This window comes from Heptranchias perlo, chromosome 8 (assembly GCF_035084215.1).
Source record: "Heptranchias perlo isolate sHepPer1 chromosome 8, sHepPer1.hap1, whole genome shotgun sequence".
Taxonomy (NCBI): domain Eukaryota; kingdom Metazoa; phylum Chordata; class Chondrichthyes; order Hexanchiformes; family Hexanchidae; genus Heptranchias; species Heptranchias perlo.
This window is the reverse complement of record NC_090332.1, coordinates 6,417,326-6,437,485: the sequence shown is the minus strand read 5'-3', so window position 1 is coordinate 6,437,485 and position 20,160 is coordinate 6,417,326. Positions and strand designations below refer to the sequence as shown.

The window sequence follows — 20,160 nt, the reverse complement described above, 5'->3', positions numbered from 1 at the left end:
ATCTCATTGCTGTTTGTGGGAACTTGCAGTGCGTGAATTGGCTGACGCATTTCCCTACATTAGCAGTCATATATAGGCCAGACTGGGTAAGGAAAACCTGTTTCCTTCCCCAAAGGACATTAGTGAACCAGTTGTTTTTATACAACAACCCGACAGGTTCATGCTCACTTTTACTGATAGCAGCTTTTTAAAAAAAAAATTGAGTTCAAATTCTTGAAACAGCCATAAAGAACTCACATTCTCTGGAATTAAGGATGTGTGAAGCCCTTATCTGCTAACATCACCAAATATCTACCATCAAATGAAAGATGGTCACAAGGGCAGAAAGGCAAAACAACTCCTCTACGAGCTCTTGGGGAGGAGGGTCAATTTTTTTCCTTTTACTTACATAATTTAATTGAGAAAGAAGTAAATGAATTAGGAATAGGAGCAAAAGTAACTCAGCGAAGGGGGGAGGGGGGGTGGGAAACTCTTCCAAGAACTTGCCCCAGATAAGTACATTTTGTTTGGATTTAAATCAAAGTTGGTGTTTGAAAATGGGAAGTTAGCAGGGGTTACAGGCTGGTATTATAATGCTTTACCACAGTGAGTGGTTGATGCATCTTTTAATGGAAAAGTAGATAAATATTGGAAGAAGCCCAGGGGCTACGTGGAGAGCGCTGGGCATGGTTCTAATTGGATAGCTCTTTCAAAGAGTGGGCACTGACATGATGGGCTGAATGGTCTCCTCCTATGCTGCAAACTTCTATTAAAATATTAAGATAAACCTCTGCTTTGAGAAGCCACACTTTTTTTTAATGAAGCGTTCTGTAGTTATTGCTGCAATAAGTGTCAATTTATTGGCCACACTGTCTGCAGATGTACTTGCTCTGACTCTGCTGCAGATGTTTTAGCTCTGACTCTGCTGCAGATGTTTTAACTCTGACTCTGCTGCACGTTTTAACCCCGCCTCTGCTGCAGATGTTTAGCTCTGACTCTGCTGCAGATGTTTTAGCTCTGACTCTACTGCAGATGTTTTGCTCTGACTGCCCTAGATGTTTTAACTCTGACTCGCTGCTGCAGATGTTTTAACTCTGACTTTCTCTGCTGCAGATGTTTTAACTCTGACTCGCTGCTGCAGATGTTTTAACTCTGACTTTCTCTGCTGCAGATGTTTTAACTCCGACTCTCTGCTGCAGATTTTCTTTACTCTGACTCTGCTGCAGATTTTCTTTACTCTGACTCTGCTGCAGATGTATTTTTTTTGCTCTGACTCTGCTGCAAATGTTTCGCTCTGACTCTCTCTTACCCTCCTTGCGTCCCATGTGCTCCGGTTCCTGGGTTTGGCGGATGTCAGAGACAGGATCACAGTGTGTGTATATCCATCCTCCCGCCCACTCAGAGACGATGGTGATGAGAATGGGTCGGGCCGTCGGCGTTGCGCTCGATCGGACTCGGGCACTGGGAAGATGACCGCAGACGGTGCATCAGTGCATTAACTGCGCTGTAGGGACTGTCTCACAGGACATCGTCCTAACCGGCCTGCAAACCCCGCCTCTTCCCATCGTATTTATTTATCTAGCTATCATTTTTCTAAAAGAGAGACGTGTCCCTAGATTACTTCCATCAAGGATTGGCCTGGCTTATTTTTTTTCCACTGAATGACTGTCTCTGCTTGCACAGTGATACAACGACAAGTAACACCTTAACCTGATTTATAATCTCGTTTAAAATAAATATATTATCCTGCCCATTTTTTTCTCGTTTTGTGGCGAAATAATGGATGAAATTTTGAAGAAGATTTCGAAGGAAGCGTCGGGGAATAAGTACAAGGCTATAAGGGATGCTTGTACTTTAGCATGTGGTAAGAACCCCTCTCTCACCTTTCAGCCTCGTTCATTATAACTTAAAACATATTTCTATATATCCACAGGGTATCAGTCTGCAGATAGAAATAGGTGGAGGCTTGCAATTTAAAGGTGCAGTGCTGTCCCCTGAAGCCACTTAACTATGTTTATATACAGATGGGAGCCCAGTGGTGTGATTGGTGATGTGACTGCGTTTGGTTTTTACTTCTGTAACATTTTAAATCATAGAATCGTAGAACAGCACAGAAGGAGGCAGTTTGGCCGGACATAAAAGATCCCATGGCCTGTGCTGGCTCTTTGAAAGAGCTATTCAATTAGTCCCACTCCCCCTGCTCTTTCCTCATAGCCCTGCAAATTTTTCCTTATAAAGTATTTATCCAATTCCCTTTTGAAAGTTACTTTTGAATCTGCTTCCACCAGCCTCTCTGGTGGTGCGTTCCAGATCATAACAACTCCCTGCGTTAAAAAAAATTCTCCTCATCTCCCCCTCTGGTTCTTTTGCCAATTACTTTAAATCTGTGCCCTCTGGTTATCAACCCTTCCTGCCAGTTGAAACAGTTTCTCCCTATCTACTCTATCTAAAACCCCTCTAATTTTGAACACCTCTATTAAATTTCCCCCTAACCTTCTTTGCTCTCAGGAGAACAATCCCAGTTTCTCCAATCTCTCCACATAACTGAGGTGCCTCATCCCTGGTATCATTCTAGTAAATCTCCTCTGCACCCTCTCCAAGACCTTGACAGCCTTCCTAAAGTGTGGTGCCCAGAATTGGCTACAGTATTCCAGTTTAGCATAACTTCCTTGCTTTTGTACTCTATGCCCCTATTTACAAAGCCTAGGATCCCGTATGCTTTTTTAACAGCCTTCTCAACTTAATCTTTGATTTTATGAGAAAAATTGGATTGAAAGTAATCTAGGGTTGGGGTGCAGGGGGTTGTTGTTTAGGCGGTTAAATGCTCGGCGTGGTGTGGTACTGAACCATACAAGTGGCAAGAGCCCAGGTTCGACATCTGTTCTGTGCTCAGGTGGCTGATCTCAGGTGGGGATGGGGTTGGAGAGCCTCAATCAGCCAGGGTACTTCTGGGCCACGGAGAGGAAAATCCAGCTCCTGGTCACTATCCAGTCCCACTCCTGTTGGAAATCACGTGTGTGTGTGTGGACGTCGGGGCCAAGATATGAATGCGATGCCCCCTGTGGTCGAATTGCCTGTCAACCCGCACCGTCATACCTCAGGTGTGAAGGATGGCCTCTCGGGAGAGGCACCGGAAAGGCGTCCAGCACTCGCGAGAGGGGTGATCCCAGTGTGGGTCCGGAGAGGAGGAGAGAAAAAAGGATTAAAATTAACAGCAAGACAGTAATAATCCTGACCCGTAAGATTGTGCCCTGACACAGGTAAATCACCGCTGCGGTATTGCCACCCCAGCGCCCAGTTTGCAGCAAAGGTTTATTTGGAGCAGGATATTCCCTGACGCTAAACGTTTCTAACAGAGTGAACCTGCCCCTTTCAGTAACAACACTGATTTGAATGAGCCAGCCTTTCTGATTTAGCATCACATAGATGCAGTGTTTGTCCCAAGTGTCTCTCCTCCGATTATTATTTACCTTTTTAATAAGCTCTATAAATTGTTGCAGACATGGTAATATTATTACGAAGCGGTCATAATATCTTATCATATATTACAATTGAGCAGGAGGCTCTGTCATAAACACCACCCTTATACTATCCTTCCCCTGACTCATTCTGCCGTGGGGTTCTGTTTTAATAACAGCTCACCGTTCCCACAGAAAAGCGGACAGGATCATGGATTGCGACTGACAAAATATCAGCAAAGATCCCGTAATCCCATCTGATATAAAGGGAATTTGATTTATTCAGTCACCGTGAATCAGTAGCCCCGAGTACAAGAAATAGCAACACCTTTTGTATATTATAGGCAAGGCCACTGGTTTTCACAGAAAAATGGAACATGGTCTCCAAACCACTGGCCAGTGGCCCTATCTCTTTGACCAAGCTTTTGGTCACCTGTCCAAATGTTTCCGTTTTACTACGTTAAAGGCGCTGTATAAATGCAAGTTGTTGATGTTGTAACAGTGAATCCGAGGGCCCCAAGGACGTTCTGTCAATTATGACCTGTGTTTAATGTGATTTTTCTTTTCGGATAAATTATCCCCAGCCTTTGGTTTGCCTGGCCTTAACACCCATGCTGCTGAAGGCAGTCAGGCGGCCCTCTCCTAGTCCATCCCCCAAAGGCTCTTATGGCCGGCGATCAGGTGATGCTGGGACCCACCTGTAAATCTCCCTACTGATTTAAAAAAAATCCCATCTCTGTGGCCCACCAGGCAGTGCACTTAACCAACTTAGAATCATACAAGAAAAGCCAGGGGAGAGAAAAGGCCCTTTGGCCCATCGAAAACTGCCCTTCTAGTCCAGCCTGGTGTCCAACTCCATTTTGAGCATCCTTAGAGCCTGTGCCTCCACTATTCCTCCCTACAAGATTATTCTGTACATTTATTACTGTTTGCATGAAGCAGTTCCACATTGCAAGGATCTTTTCAGGCAGTTTTAAACATAATTAAAGGGGCAGTGTCCTCGTGTGATTGCAGCGGTTGAAGGAGAAAGCCGACTACCACCTTCTCGGGGCAACTGGGACGGGCAATAAATGCCAGCCTTACCAGCAACGGCCGCATCCTGAAAATAAATTTAGAAAATAGATGTAAATACCTCCCTCACATCACTTGGAGGTGTAACCGTCACAAGGGAAATATCGCACAGCTTTTCCATTTCTCTTTTCCTTCCCCCATTTGTCAAATGCTTGTGTGTCTGTTACAGAGAATGGATGGGGGGGTGGCAGGAGGTTGGGCCGAGGGGCACTGACGCAGTCTGTCACTGTACCCAACCCAGAGACAGCGCATATGAAGGTGTAGGCATCTGGTGTACATGTAAATGAAAGAAAGAAAGACATGCATTTATATCGCATCTTTCACAGCCTCAGGATGTCCCAAAGCGCTTTACAGCCAATACGATGTACTTTTTGAAGCGTAGTCACTGTTGTAATGTAGGAAACGATGCAGCCAATTTATGCACATCAAGATCCCACAAATAGCAATGAGATTATGACCAGATAATCTGTTTTTTGGTGATGTTGGTTGAAAGATAAATATCGGCCAGGACAGCGGGGAGAATTCCCCTGCTTTTCTTTGAAATAGTGCCCTGGGAGCATTTACGTCCACCTGAGAGGGCAGACGGGGCCTCGGTTTAACGTCTCATCTGCCTCAGAGACAGGAGGAGGGGCGAGCTGGGTCGATCGGCCGCTCTCATAGCCTATCAGTGCACTCGACTTTGGAAATGAGAAAGGGGGAACTGGATTGGGGTCGGGGGTGGGGGGGAAAGGATCGCATTGGAGGGGGGAGCGGGAAGGAAAGAAAGCTGGAATAATGGAGTTAGCGAACTAGAAATACACTCGAATTGTTCTCAGAAGGTGCACTAAAAAAAAAGTCCTTCAGAGGACGATGCAGACATTAGTGAGTCATCCCTGCCTGCTGAGGGCACGTCAGCACACAGAGCCCTCCAGCTGCAGCAGCTGGATACCCGACAACAGGTTCCAGTTCCTGCTCCGTTACCATAGAAACCAGGTATTACCAACACCACACTTGTACAATTATAGGCAAGTAAGCCTGTGCTTATATAACTCTGGAAAAATATTGTTCCATAGGTCAGTGGGTGATGCAAAAAGAAACAAACGTCTCTACTACAAATATTGTTTTTAAATGTTATCGTTAATATTTCTCCCTCTCCTGCCCTGAGGGCGCTGACTCCTCTCTGGGATACGGCTCCCCGATGCGAGTCATGACAGTGGGTTTCAAGTAGGTAATTCCATCGCAGGAGGCATCATTAGCCCAGCCAATCTTCCCCCCACCTGAAATCCACACCGATACAGCAGGGGATCACAATTAGGAGCTGGATCCCTGGCTGATTATATTCTCCCCCCACCCCCCCCACCCCCGCCATGGATGTTGTACAGAGCTCACTGCTGCGCAGAATGAGAGCAGCTAGCTCAACGCAGACTAGGGAATTGAATTAAATTCAGGACCTTAGCTCAATTACTCACCGAGCCATTTTGGGGGGAAGCCCTTGTGTGCACGTTTTTTGTTGTCTTATTGATTCTCCCACGTACCTCTCCCCCCACCCCGCCCCAACCTGCATAATTAATTTGGAACCTATTATATGGCAAAAGAACCAGAGGGGAAATGAGGAGGGTTTTTTTTTTTAAGCAACGAGTTGTTATGATCTGGAACGCGCTGCCTGAAAGGATGGTGGAGGCAGATTCAATGGTAACTTTCAAAAAGGTATTCGGATAAATACTTGAAAAGGAAATAGTTGCAGGGCTATGGGGAAAGAGCAGGGGTGGGGGGAGTGGGACTTATTGGATAGCTCTTGCAAAGAGCTGGCACAGGCACGATGGGCGGAATGGCCTCATTCTGTGCTGTATCTTTCTATGGTCCTCTGACCTCACTGTCTAAAACAGCACTTCACACACACAACCTGAGTTTGAGAGAAAGATTTTTAAAAAAAAACTCCAGTGCCTCTGTGACCTTGAGAAGAAAGATGACACCAATTACTGTATAATACTGTAACTAATAGTCCATGCTGCAGTTGCTTTGAATGATACAGAAAGTATTGAACTATGAACAAAATCCACTGCTTTCCAGCTGCTGCTTTCAAGGGAATGATTAGGGAGGGCAACTATCAATTCAAATAACTTATTTCTATTTTACATGAGAGCTTTTATCCATTCAGGTACTTTTTTCTTGGGGGGGGGGTGCAGAGGGAGCAATGTCCTCTACTAACTTCAGACGGTGCCCATTACAGACCTCTTAGGGTGAAATTCCTCCTGTCGATGGTGTTACCAGAAGCTTACTGGGAGCACGGAATGGGAAGTCCCGTCTCGTACCCACAGCAGGGGTGGGGGGAGTAGGACTTATTGGATAGCTCTTGCTACACTGACCGTTCTGGTGAAATCATCCACAGGAGGAATTTCACTCCCCCAGGTGTGTTTTCCATCATTCGCTGGTAGAAGCAAAGGTGTCTGCGCCTTGGCCTGTTGCCTGGATTGTGGTTCGCAGAGTTCCTCTCTCAGCGCTGCATCGCAGGCTGACAGCAGCAGGGCTTATTTATGGGAGAACGCTCCTATCTGACCCGGTCTGGTAATGTTGTATTGGGCAAGTCAGGTGATCTGATCAGGAAGGGCTGACATGTTTACATTCCCATCCCTGGGACTATTGGCCACTGATTTTGTAGAATGCCCCCATTATCCTTTGTTTTGCTAGTGGAAATATATAATCATGTGGCTTGGACCCATGGCATATGGCACACGTGTGTCTGACTGCAGTACATGTATTTGCGTATGAGACAGCAGTACATGGACGCGCATGTGACTAGTGCACATGTGCGCATGTGACTAGTACATGTGTGCTTGTGTGGCTAGTACATGTGTGTGTGTGAGAGACTGCAGTACACGTGTGTGTGTCTGACTCCAGTACACCTGTGTATGTGACTAGTACACATGTGTGCATGAGAATGCTGTACACGTGTGCGCATATGTGACTGCAGTACACATGAGCGCATGTGAGACTGCAGTATATGTGTGCATGTGTGAGACTGCATTACACATGTGCGTGTTACTGCAGTACACGTGTGCGTATGTGTGACTGCAGTACACATGTGCGTGTGTGACCAATACCCGTGTGTATCTGTCTGCAGTACACGTGTGGGTGTGTGACTGCAGGACATGTGTTAAACTTTTGTCTGCTTGAGCAGTAACCTGGTGGGGCGAATTTCCTGCCTGTTACAGAATGCATTTAATTTTCATCCCATTGAAATTAATGTAATAAAAATTGGGCGGGTTCTATAACGGGCAGCGATTTGCTCCACCAGAATACTGCTTATGTGATCAAGATGAAAATGTATCCCATGTGTGTCTGACTGCAGTACACACGTGTCTGACTGCAGTACATACATGTCTGCAGTACATGAGTGTCTGGCAGCAGTACACATATGTCTGACTGCTGTACACGCATGTCTCCAACAGGTCAGTGCTGTTGCTTGACATTCAGCACACGTGTCCAATTGGTCAGTGCCCAAGAGTAACAGGCCTGGGTGTCAGAGACGAGCGTGCTGTAATCCCACACAAGTGTGGCCTATGGTGAAGAATAACAGCTGTTAGAGAGATCCCTCTCCCATACACCATAGTGTGATAGTACTTACCTTACGGTAGACTGGATCCTGCAAGAAACAGAACGGGTTTTGCATCAGATCGCAACTGCAGCTCTCCCACTGGCTTAGAGGGTAAAAGCATCATCTGGTGTAGCGATAAGCCGTACAGAGCTGGGTTTGATCCCCACTCCTGCTCCTGTTAGCTACCCAGTGACCCCTGCTGGAAAGCGAGTGCGTGCGCGTCAAGAGAGGACTGGATTGGACTCAGCTGTGATGCCCTCGTGGTCGAATGACCCGCTGACAGTCACTGCCCAAGTTCACACGGGAGGAATAGCCCTCCCAGGTGAGGGTACCAGGCCCCTGCCCATTCCTTGGGAAACAGCGGTGGGCGAGAATCAGCGGCATCGGAAGAGGACGTGACCTTCAGAGGGGAATAAAAAAACAAGGAGCTGCAGGCATGGACAAATCTCAACTAAATGAAATGGGCAGGGCCTGCACAAACCCTTTAACACCCAACAGGCAAGCAGAAATGGAGTAATAGGTTTGGTTAATTGGATATCAGATATTTAACACAACTTGACACAAGTGCTGTGTCAAGAAGGAACAAACTTGACCTGTGCCAAGGGCAGAGCACATCAATGACATAGTGGTCACTCTTACTGACATCCACCCCACACACACACAGCAGCAGCAGAGAAACATTCACAGAATCATGCTGCACAGAAGGAGGCCATTCAGCCTATTGTGCCTGTGCCGGCTCTTTGAAAGAGCTATCCAATTAAGGGGACATAACCTTAAAATTAGAGCCAGGCTGTTCAGGGGTGATGTCAGGAAGCACTTCTTCACACAAAGGGTTAGTGGAAATCTGGAACTCTCTCCCCTCAAGAAGCTGTTGAGGCTGAGAGTCAATTAACTGAGATTGATAGATTTTTGTTAGGTGAGGATATTAAGGGATATGGAACCAAGGCGGGCAGATGGAGTTAAGATACAGATCAGCCATGATCTAATTGAATGGCAGAAATGTTCAGGGGGCTGAATGGCCTCCTCCTGCTCCTATGTTGCAATTAGTCCCACTCCCCCTTGCTCTTTCCCCTGTAGCCCTACTAATTTTTCCTTTTTCAAGAATTTATTTGAAAGTTACTATTGAATCTGCTTCCACCGCCCTTTCAGGCAGTTCCAGATCATAACAATGTCCTGACACAGGTACAACTAATCTGCCTTTACCCATTCTGCCATTGGGAAATCTTCCAGTAAAGCCGGTTCTGTTTCGTGTCGAACCAAAGCTGCCTTTAGTTCTATTACTCTCCGTTGCTCATTAAGTGGTTAGACTAACAGCAGTTACTCCAATGAATGGGACACACTTGAATCTGACTGCAGTACTTTGGTGTCTCTGACAGGCCAGGGCTGCTAATCTTGGGCAGTAACCTATTGGACATGGAATGCTAGGATCAGGCTAGTCCTTGAATTCGGTTTTCTGGGTAGTGGGAAATAGTAGGAATGTTGTTTTGGAATTTTGTATCAGGCTATGCGACTGTACTTTAAACATAATTTTATCCCGTTTACTCATTTTTCAGAGACGCTGGAGTCTGAAAATGGTGCTGCCAGCCTGCCTACTTATCAACTGAGGTAAGCTTTCCAATTTTTAAAATTTTAAGTGTGTGCATTTGAACAGTTTAATTACATCCAGTTTTTTATGTGATAGAAACAACATTGGGATCGAATGGGTATGCTTCAGTGCTTGTTTGAGTTTTTTTAAGTTGGAGATTGTTGTTTGGAAACTGCATGGTTGAAAGAAATTCTTGTCGCACCAAAACATATCGGGATGAAGTACTTCAATTATGTGGAGCAACTAAAAAAAGCTGTGATTGTTCTCCTTAGAACAGAGAAGGTTAAAGGGAGATTTAATAGAGGTGTTCAAAATTATGAGGGATTTTGATAGAGTAGATAGGGAAAAACTGTTTCCACTGGCAGGAGGGTCGGTAACCAGGGGACACAGGTTTAAGATAATTGGCAAAAGAACCAGAGGGGAGATGAGGCAAATGTTCTATCCGCAACGAGTTGTTATGATCTGGAACGCACTGCCTGAAAGGGTGGTGGAAGCAGATTCAATAGTAACTTCCAAAAGGTAATTGGATAAATACTTGAAAAGAAAAAAAATTGCAGGGCTATGAGGAAAGAGCAGGAGGGAGTGGGACTAACTGGATTGCTCTTTCAAAGAGCCGGCACAGGCACGATGGGTCGAATGTCCTCCTTTTGTGCTGTAAGATTCTATGATCCCAGAACAATTCACACAATCACCACTTTTTGGAGTGTAGTCACTGTGCTTTAGATAAAAGTGGCTGCTTGTTCTGCACTGACAACGTCCCATAAACACCACTGAATAACATTGATTGAGGGAGAAATTTTATCCAACGCTCTGGGAGAACTCCCTCCTGTTTCCACTTCTCTTCAATTTTTATATTGAATCTAATTTCGCTGTGGTCACTGTTTCCTAAGTGTTCCCCTACCCTTACCTACTTGCCCCACTTCATTCCCTAGAACCAGAGCCAGTACTTCCTCCCTCCTTGTTGGGACACTGACCTAGAAGCAGTCCTGGACGGCTTGTAGAAATTACATTACTGTAACCCAATCTAACTTCAGATAATTAAAGCCACGTATTATTATGGTCAGTCGCTGAGCAAGCTTCAGAGGAAGTCGGAATTTCACCACCCAATTCCTGATCTTTCCCACGTGCAAGTCTCGCCTTGGGCTGCATCCGGCAACCAGCCCGTCTCAAGTGAGACATCGGACAGGCAAAAGAAGAAAGTTATTCCAGATTAAAGGTGCATTGCAAGCAACCAAGGCCCTGTCTCTAATCGGACAGGGTTAAAAGCCCAACTCTGTTATTATGCCACTTCCACAGTGGGCTGACCGATTGTCTCCCCCTCTAACTTTACCGAACATAACGTGAGGCCTCTTAGTATATTGTTAACGTGCTGTGCTTTACTGACTCTTGTGGTAAAAATCTAACAGTGCTTTGAAATTAATTGCATTTACACCTGCTGTACTAACATTTGTCATGTCAATACACTTATATGCTGCTTGGACACTATCTGTAATTTGCTTGCACTGCATCCATCCTGCGTGAGTAATGCTATGGCAGTCCAGGTAAGCAACGAGCAGCCAGGAATATTGTAATTCATATCCCCCTGATCACTTTTATCTAACAGAATGTCGCTTAAAGCTACTACCTATTCATGTAAGAATTACAAGTATAAAATGATCAAATTTCCACTGGTCACAATTCGGGTTTGATCCCAATACTTTTTACTTGTTCTCCCAACAAAAGCAAGCCTGTGGTCTGAAGTTTAACCCTATGAATGTGGGAAATACTGGGCGGAACTTTCAACTTTGATAGGGGCCTTTCCACTGACTTCAGTGGATAAAAGAATCGGCCGGGGTGTATGATGGGCGGTCAATCTGCTCCCGCCCGTTTTACACCCCCCCCCAAAGTTGAAAGTTCCCCGTACGTGTCACAGGAGCATACGATCCTCTCATTGTACTGTAAATCTGCAACTGGATAGTACGTAGTACTCCCCCTAAATTATCACTTCAGCAGATGCATAACATCAGCCACTCCAGAAAACTTTTCATAACAGGCTAAACTATTAATCAGATTTATTCACAAATAGAACTATTTAGAGAACCTAACGGCATAGGGGAGGCACTGCACAATCCAATACAGTACCAGAAGTCTGGAGACAGATTAATTAAAACAAACCAGTCAGATATGTTTCTCTGAATTCTTGAAGTACAATCAGAAAGAAATTGATACTCCTGCTCCTATGCAAGGGCAGAATATAGATTTTGATCGAGTTATTTAAGTGTAAGCTCACAGAGCCTGATTTATGCCGATATACCACTGCAAGGCAAAATGAACTGCTAACGCCTGAAATGAGCCGATTTTTATGTTGATATAATTATGGTGAAGAACCAGCAGATGCTTTGAAGGCTTTTTTAAAATTATTCATTCTTGGGACGTGGGCATCGTTGGCAAGGCCAGAATTTATTGCCCATCCCTATTGCTGAGAATCCCTACGTGGTCAGTTTTCGGTAAAATATTAAGATGCCTACGTGGCAAAGAAGCAGAATGCAAAATGGTTAGAAAGGGTTAATTAGTTAGTAACTGAGATTGATACAAGTGGCCTGGCCCTCCTGCTGGGCCATATGTTTGCTTCGTCAGCAGGGTTGCATGGTCTTAGCAATGTAGAGTCTTTGATGTGAGTCAAGGACTGGTCTGAATGTCTCCATGTTTATGGCAGATCAATATAGGTAACGAGCTTAGCCAAAGTTGAAGGACATTCCAGGTTGGGAGATAAGGAACAGAAGGAACAGGGAAGAACATTCTAAGTTGGAAAGTGAGGAAGTTATCCCCTTTGATGTCTAACAGCAGCATGATCAGCACATGGACGATCTATGATTGGCCGGAAATAATGTAACCTCGCATGGCAACCTATGCCCGGCTTATGATTGGTGTTGACCCTCGTTAAGTATGTTCCAACCCCTATTGATTGTATAAAAACGTGTGGATTTCTGTATGTTTTTGTTCTTGCTCTGCCAGCATAGAGGGACTCTATCAGGAGTCCAAATCAATGCTGCAGACTAAGAACCCTGCTATTAAAGATGTGTTGAACTTTAAAATGTATTCGACTTCAGTTATTACTGAACCAGACTGAGGGGAAAGAATCCGGATCGTCATTGCTATAAAGTCACATATTGGCCAAACCGGACAAGCATGGGAGGTTTCCTTCCCTAAAAAAGGAGATTAGTTGGGTTCTGTCAGACAAAGCTGATGAGTTGAACAATACCAACAGTCTTTAGAACCCGCAGACTCGTAGGACGAGAAGATTAGCACCTGGGGTTGTTGATGAGGTCCACCGAAAATTGTTGATGAGGTCCACGGAAAATACAGTGTCTGGGTTTGGTAGTTAGAACCCGCAATGGACATTAGACTCATCCCATTTACATGATTCAACGTGCATTTAACCTGATTGATTTTTCTGGTTTAACACAAGCTGCTTTCTCCATCCGGGTCCTTCCTAAGGGGCTTAGAGGGGAGTGTTCTTGTGGACACCATGCTTCAACAACTTGTTTAGAATCGCACACAACGAGTGGCCGCCCGGGGGAGGTTCTGGAGTGTTGCTGACAGCCGTTTTTTTTTTTTTTTGGTGTGCGGCCGTCACCCTCCCCTTTTCCTGCCTCGTCCTGTTCAAACTCGTCAGCGCAAGGGAGTTACAGGATTTTTAGTGAATGAATAAGTATCTGGGACTGATGTGTCAGGTGAGGTGATTTGTGCAATATTTGGGAGCGCATTCTCCAAAAGTTGGGAGTCAGAGAGGAATTTCCCAGAATCGTTTTTCCCCTGAATTGGCCTAGGATTATTTTTTTGCTTCTTCCAGGAGATGACATGACCATTGGTGGGTGTGGAGCACTGGGGGTCACATGGCCTAGTTGCAGCATGGCGGAATGGGACAAACTCAATGGAGCAGCTGGTCTTTTTCTGTCCGTCTTTTTGGTGTATTCGTATTAAAATGCTCAATTTGGAACAGAACCCATAGCTGCCTAACTGTTGGTCAATGCACAATTCGATGTTGCATGCTGAGCTATACCAACCAGAAGGTTTGCCCTCTTAATCAGCGTCCTGTAGGCCTACTGAGAGCAGTGCCAGGTTAGATAGCACAAGTGGCGGAGAGTGGCACATGGTGTCAGGTATAGTCCAGCTTGCCCAAAACAGATTTTTATCAACATCAAGATGAACACCTCAACTTATGTACTTGCATATATTACCCAAGGGCTTAACCAAGTGACAGCAATTCATCAATGACTAGCTCCCTCTGATGTACACATTACATATCATTACCATTCCTTGCATCATATCAAGTGCCACACTGGACTCCCACCTACAGGCAAACGAATAATGATGTCAGGCGTGGCTCAGTGGGTAGCACTCTCGCCTCTGAGTCAATAGATTGTGGGTTCACTAGTCCTACTCCAGACACTTAAGCACAAAATCTAGGCTGACACTCCCAGTGCAGTACTGAGGGAATGCTACATTGTTGGAGGTGCTGTCTTTCGGATGAGATGTTAAACTGAGGCCCTTGTGAAAGATCCCACAGCACTGTTTTGAAGAAGAGCGGGGGAGTTCTCCTGGTGTCCTGGGGCCAATATTTATCCCTCAACCAACATCACTAAAAAAAATGGTTATTATCACATTGCTGTTTGTGGGACTTTGCTGTGTGCAAATTGGCTGTTGCCTTTCCTACATTACAACAGTGACTGCACTTCAAAAGTACTTCATTAGCTGTAAAGCGCTTTAGGACGTCCTGAGGTCATGAAAGGCACTATATAAATGCAAGTTCTTTCTAATAGGATAAATTGGTTTATCTACAAGATTATTGAAAGTCTTTTACTGTTTCCCTTTGTATCTTCCTATTAGGGAGCGATGTCTGGTTCCACTGAAGCTTGCTCTGGAATCGAAGAATGTCAAACTAGCTCAGCACGCATTAGCGGGAATGCAGGTTGGTAGTGATGCCTAGTCTTAAAGGGGGTTTTCTTCATTGGTTTGCAAAGGGAGTTTTTAAACCACATCGGTAAAGAGTGCAGCAGATATAGCCTCCGGTCCAGGGAGCTTTGTTCCCCCCCTCATTGTTGATCTAATGAAGGTTTTGGAGCACACTGATCCCAAAACCTGCACAAAGTCTCCCCAGCAATGGCCCTTTAAATGTTGTTGGTGGCATCGTCCTATGTAACGACCGCTGCAGCAAGGTGTGAGGGCTGACTCGTCATGGGTGGGGCACCTTCCATGCTACAGTCGGTCACAGTCGGGAAGTTATAAAGTTGTAAAAACCTTCACAGTTTAAAGGGGACATCATCATAGCCTCCAATGGCTTGGGTCAGCTGTGGCTCAGTGGGTAGTACTCTTGGCTCAGTGGGTAGCACTCTTGGCTCCAAGTCAGAAAGTTGTGGGTTTAAGTCCTACTCCAGAGACTTAAGCACAAAATCTAGGCTGATGCTTTATAGTACGGAGGGAACACTGGAGTGTGATGTCTTTCAGATGTTCAAATGATAAACCAAGGCCCTGATCCCACAGCACTGCTTTGAAATAGCAGCGGAGTTCTCTGCCAGCGTACCTGGCCAATATTTATCCCTCAACCGACATCACTAAAATGTATTATCTGGTCATTATCACATTGCTGTTTGTGGGATCTTGCTGTGTACAAATTGGCTGCCATGTTTCCTACATTACAACAGTGACTGCACTTCAAAAAATACTTTATTGGCTGTAAAGCATTTTGGAGCATCCTGAGGCTGTGAATGGTGCTGTATAAATGCAAGTCTTTTCTTTTTCTGCGGGTGGGAGTGCGTGCCTGTATAAAAACACAAGAACATAAGAAATAGGAGCAGGAGTAGGCCATACGGCCCCTCGAGCCTGCTCCGCCATTCAATAAGATCATGTCTGATCTTCTACCTCAACTCCACTTTCCTGCCCTATCCCCATATTCCTTGATTCCCTTAGTGTCCAAAAATCTATCGATCTCAGTCTTGAATATATTCAATGATTTTGCATCCACAGCCCTCTGGGGTAGAGAATTCCAAAGATTCACAACTCTCTGAGTGAAGACATTTTTCCTCATCTCGGTCCTAAATGGCCGACCCCTTATCTTGAGACTATGACCCCAAGTTCTAGACTCTCCAGCCAGGGGAAACATCCTCTCAGCATCTATCTTATCAAGCCCTGTAAGAATTTTATGCGATATACATGTATACATGTGAGTGCTGGAGCCATCTCGGCTATGCTCGCAACTGTAATGTGAATGTAAACGATCGTCATTGCACACTGGGCGGGTGAACACACAAACGGAGCAGAGGGACTCATATTACTGGAGACCTGATAATCAAATCTACCCCCCCGCGACAGGAGACAGCACTATTAGAAATAATCATTCAATCAGGCAGTTGGAAAACGGATTGCTCCTTTTGGCTCATTGAAGTCAATCACGTGGGATTAACGTGTGCCTGGGTGTCAATTAATCACCCGTATCAGCGTTTATTTGATGGGATCAGAGCCTGTCTCCCAGATGTACACTAGTTAAGTGATTTTTTTTTTAAACTAGAGCAGCTGAAGCTATCATTCATTGCCATATTTTTCCATATATAACATTCACCATTTCACGCTTAAAAATCAGGGCATGCGTAAAACCCTGGCATGCATACATCCAATCAACGCCATCTTAATATACTCCTACTAAATCCCACTGTGCACCTCTTAAATACAAGTGTTCACCTGCTTAAAGTCAGCAGGTCCCCCCGCCTTTGTTTACCCTCCATTGGCAGCTGTCCCTTTAGCCACCTAGGTCCCACTCTCTTGAATTACGTCCCTTAAACCCCTCCACCCGTACCCCATCTGCAGAAGGGAATAAAATGATACGTTTAATCAGGTATTGCTCGCAGGTAATAAAAAGCTCCTCAGCTTGAAGGCCTTTACCAGTTATTTGAGGTACCCCAGCTTGGCCAGTGGGCAAATTGCTTCCAGCTCACTGGAGATCCCTCTGTTAAGAAGATCACATGCCGGTTCACGAGAGTGGCTTTGGCTGACTCAAGTCTTGGCGGTTTTCATTCCTCTGCTGGCACGGTGGAGAACGGAGAACTCCCCCAGGGTGTGAGTGTCTGACCGTATCATGGCACCACATACGCTTTGCCGAACTGAGCCTAAGCGTTCCCTCGGCCTCAGGAGCTGTAAGTCAACAACAACAACTTGCATTTATATAGCGCCTTTAATGTAGTAAAACGTCCCAGGGTGCTTCACAGGAGCGTAATCGGACAAAAAATTGACGCTGAGCCACAGAAGGAAATATTAGGACAGGTGGCCAAAACCTTGGTCAAAGAGGTAGGTTTTAAGGAGCGTTTAAAAGGAGGAGGGAGAGGTAGAGAGGCGGAGAGGTTTAGGGAAGGAATTTCAAAGCTTTTGGCCTAGGCAGCTGAAGGCACAGCCGCCAATAGTGGGGTGAAGGGAGTGGGAGATGGACAAGAGACCAGAGTTGGAGGAACGCAGAGATCTGGGAGGGTTGTAGGGCTAGAGGAGGTTACAGAGATAGGGAGGGGCGAGGCCATAGAGGGATTTGAAATTGAGAATTTTAAAATTGAGGCATTGCCGGACCGGGAGCCAATGTAGGTCAACGAGCACAGGGAGGTGATGGATGAACGGGACTTGGTGTGAGTTAGGATATGGGCAGCAGAGTTGTGGATGAGCTCGAGTTTACGGAGGGTGGAAAGTGGGAGGCCGCCCAGGAGAGCATTGAAATAATCGAGTCTGGAGGTAACAAAAGCGTGGATGAGGGTTTCAGCAGCAGATGAGCTGAGGCAGGGGCGGATTCGGGGGCGATGTTACGGAGGTGGATTTGGGCCACCTTAATGATGGAGAGGTAACTTTCTTGCACGTGCTCCGTTAGAAACTGCTGGCGGACGAGAGGCTGGTGTCTGCGGAGAAGGAGCTGGAGGAGAGGCAGCTACTGAATCAGATGCTGGACACCATGAAGGTTACTCCCTTTCTAAATGAGGACCTGCAGGTGGAAGTGATGAAGGTAGCCACTGATTTATAAAGCACTGCCTTATATAAGAGTGATTGCCCCCTTAAAGGTGCTATTTGTTTGACTCAGAGGGTCCACAATCGCCTTCTTAAAAGGGCCATTCCTATCCCTAAAGTACCCATGGCTACCATTAAAGGGCTGGGCTCTGAAATTCCAGGGAAACCATACTCAGCTGCTGGACTGAGCCGGATTCCTGGCCGCCAACATCTGGCGCACTAGACCCCCACCTGAAATCCCAGGGACGGGGACGGAGACATTTCGATAGTCAGGGTGAGTGGCCCAAACCCATACAAAGGCACCCACCCTGAGATGAGGAAAATCAGAGGAAAAGCTCTCTGATCTGATGGCAGAATCAAAGGTCCTAAACTGGGAAAGGCGAGGCCAAAAATCTTTGTTTCGTAAAGAGGAAAATGACCCGACGTCTTAAGGTAATCGATCCCTTTTAGGTGTGAACCGTGGCTCAGTGGGTAATATTCTCGCCTCTGAGTCAGAAGGTTGTGGGTTCAAGCTCCACTCTAGCGACTTGAGTACAAAATCTAGGCTAACACTCCTACTACTGCAGTACTGAGGGAGTACTGCACTGTCAGAGGTGCCGTCTTTCAGATGAGACATTAAACTGCTGGACGTAGAAGAGATCCCACGGCACTATTTCAAAGAAGAGCAGGGAAGTTCTCCCTGATGTCCTGGCCAATATTTATCCCTCAACCAACATCACTAAAAACTGATTATCTGGTCATTTTTCACTTCACTGTTTGTGGGACCTTGCTGTGCGCAATTGGCTGCCGCATTTTCCTACATTACAACAGTGACACTTCTAAAGTACTTCATTGGCTGTAAAGCACTTTGGGACTTCCTGAGGTTGTGAAAGGTGCTATATAAATGCAAGTTCTTTCTTTTTCTTTTCTTTTGGAAGGCCTTGTACGTATGTATGTCTGTTCTGACCTGGCACAGGTCCGGCTGGGCCTCGGGAGGGCGTATGGGCCAAATTACCGGGATATCTTGCCCAGACACACCTTGAAAGCTGTCGGTGAACGTAGGGAGGGAAGGCAGGACTTCCCCTGTACACGGTTTTCAAGGTGGAGGGTAACCGAGGAACCGAGCCTCAGGCTCACGGCCTCGACCCTAACCTCTGCTGATTTGACACTGTTGCTCCCTGAAGGAAAACATTGATAGAACGGTCGTTCGCAGTAGAATTCCCGGGAAATAAGGGCATCAGCTGCAGCCGCTGTGGTTGTGCGGAGATCTGGACTCGGTTTGAGGTTTTATTACTGTTCCTCCTTTGATATCTTTGTCTTCTCTCCTTCTTTAAAAGGTTCTGCTTTGCATCACGTATTCATCGACGTTCGAAATAAACGGCAGCGCAGTGCTGAAGATCGCTGAGGTAACGCTGCTCGTGTGTTCTTCACATGGTGTCTGCCTCTATTGCTGGCTTGACAAAGTGTGTGTCCGTGTGCGTGTGCATGCCCGTGTGTGTGCCTGCGTGTGTGTGTATGTGCGTGTGTGTGCGGTGTACACGTGTGTGTGTATGTGTCCATGCTTGTATATGTATGTGTGAGCGTGTGTGTGTGTTTGTGCATGCGTGTGTGTGCGTGCACGTATGTGCATGTGTGTGCGTGTGTGTGTGGACATGTTGACTGTAAAGCGCTTTGTGACGTCCTGAGGTTGCGAAAGGTGCTATATAAATGCAAGTTTCTTCTTTCAGTCCTTCCCCTTCATAAAGCTAACCTTATGAGTATCAATGTTGGGGGGGGGGGGCGATTTTAACCCTATCCATCCGGCAGAAACCGGGTGGGTGGGCAGTTAAAATCACCCAGGTTATTTACCCGCTCTGGAACCCAGCCATTATCTGGTCATTTCTCTCATTGCTGCTTGAGGGACCTTGCTGTGCTGCAGATTTGCTGCTTCGTTTGCCAACAGTGACCACACTTTCAAAGTACTGATCACACACACGCACACACGTGAAGCAATCATTGACAAATTTAGAGATGTGGGGGTTGAATTTCAGCTGGGGAATCTCCTGAACCTCCGCCGTAACCCCCGGAGAAGCGACGGACAAACGGAAACCCCCCTCGCCCACTGAAATTCAACCCCGTGAACTCCGTTACGTTTACTGCTCATCTCAAGTCCCTTTTCCTTGTTGTTGTGAACCAGGTGTGCATCGAGACTTACGTCGCCAGCTGTCATCAGCGCAGCATCAACACCGCCGTGCGGGCCACGCTCAGCCAGATGTTGAGTGATCTGACTCAGCAGCTGCGTCTCAAGCAGGAGAACGAGGTGAGGCTTTGCGTTGATGACGGGAGGTGTCACTGCTGTCTGTCGCTCGGCGTGTGTCTGCGGTGGGCTTCCTCCAATGTCATATGTGTCATTTGTGGTACTGAGCTGAGCTGTGAGGGGAGGGGGAGAAGCATTACAGATTACCTTAGCTTGCAAGCCAGAAATTGTGATTCAAAGAACGGGAGGGGGGCAGAGAAAT

The 20,160-nt window shown here is 46.1% G+C and overlaps 1 protein-coding gene across 1 annotated transcript in view; it reads left to right on the top strand.

Annotated features, from left to right (window-relative positions):
• Positions 1–1,758: 1,758 nt before the first annotated feature.
• arfgef3 (ARFGEF family member 3) overlaps positions 1,759–20,160 on the top strand; it is an 80,966-nt gene continuing 62,564 nt past the window's right edge. Inside the window, exons 1-6 of the mRNA XM_067988437.1 lie at positions 1,759–1,843; positions 9,636–9,687; positions 14,492–14,618; positions 17,550–17,681; positions 19,000–19,068; positions 19,839–19,961. Of these exons, the coding sequence (XP_067844538.1) occupies positions 1,759–1,843; positions 9,636–9,687; positions 14,492–14,618; positions 17,550–17,681; positions 19,000–19,068; positions 19,839–19,961 (588 nt within the window). The remainder of the gene's footprint in view (positions 1,844–9,635; positions 9,688–14,491; positions 14,619–17,549; positions 17,682–18,999; positions 19,069–19,838; positions 19,962–20,160) is intronic.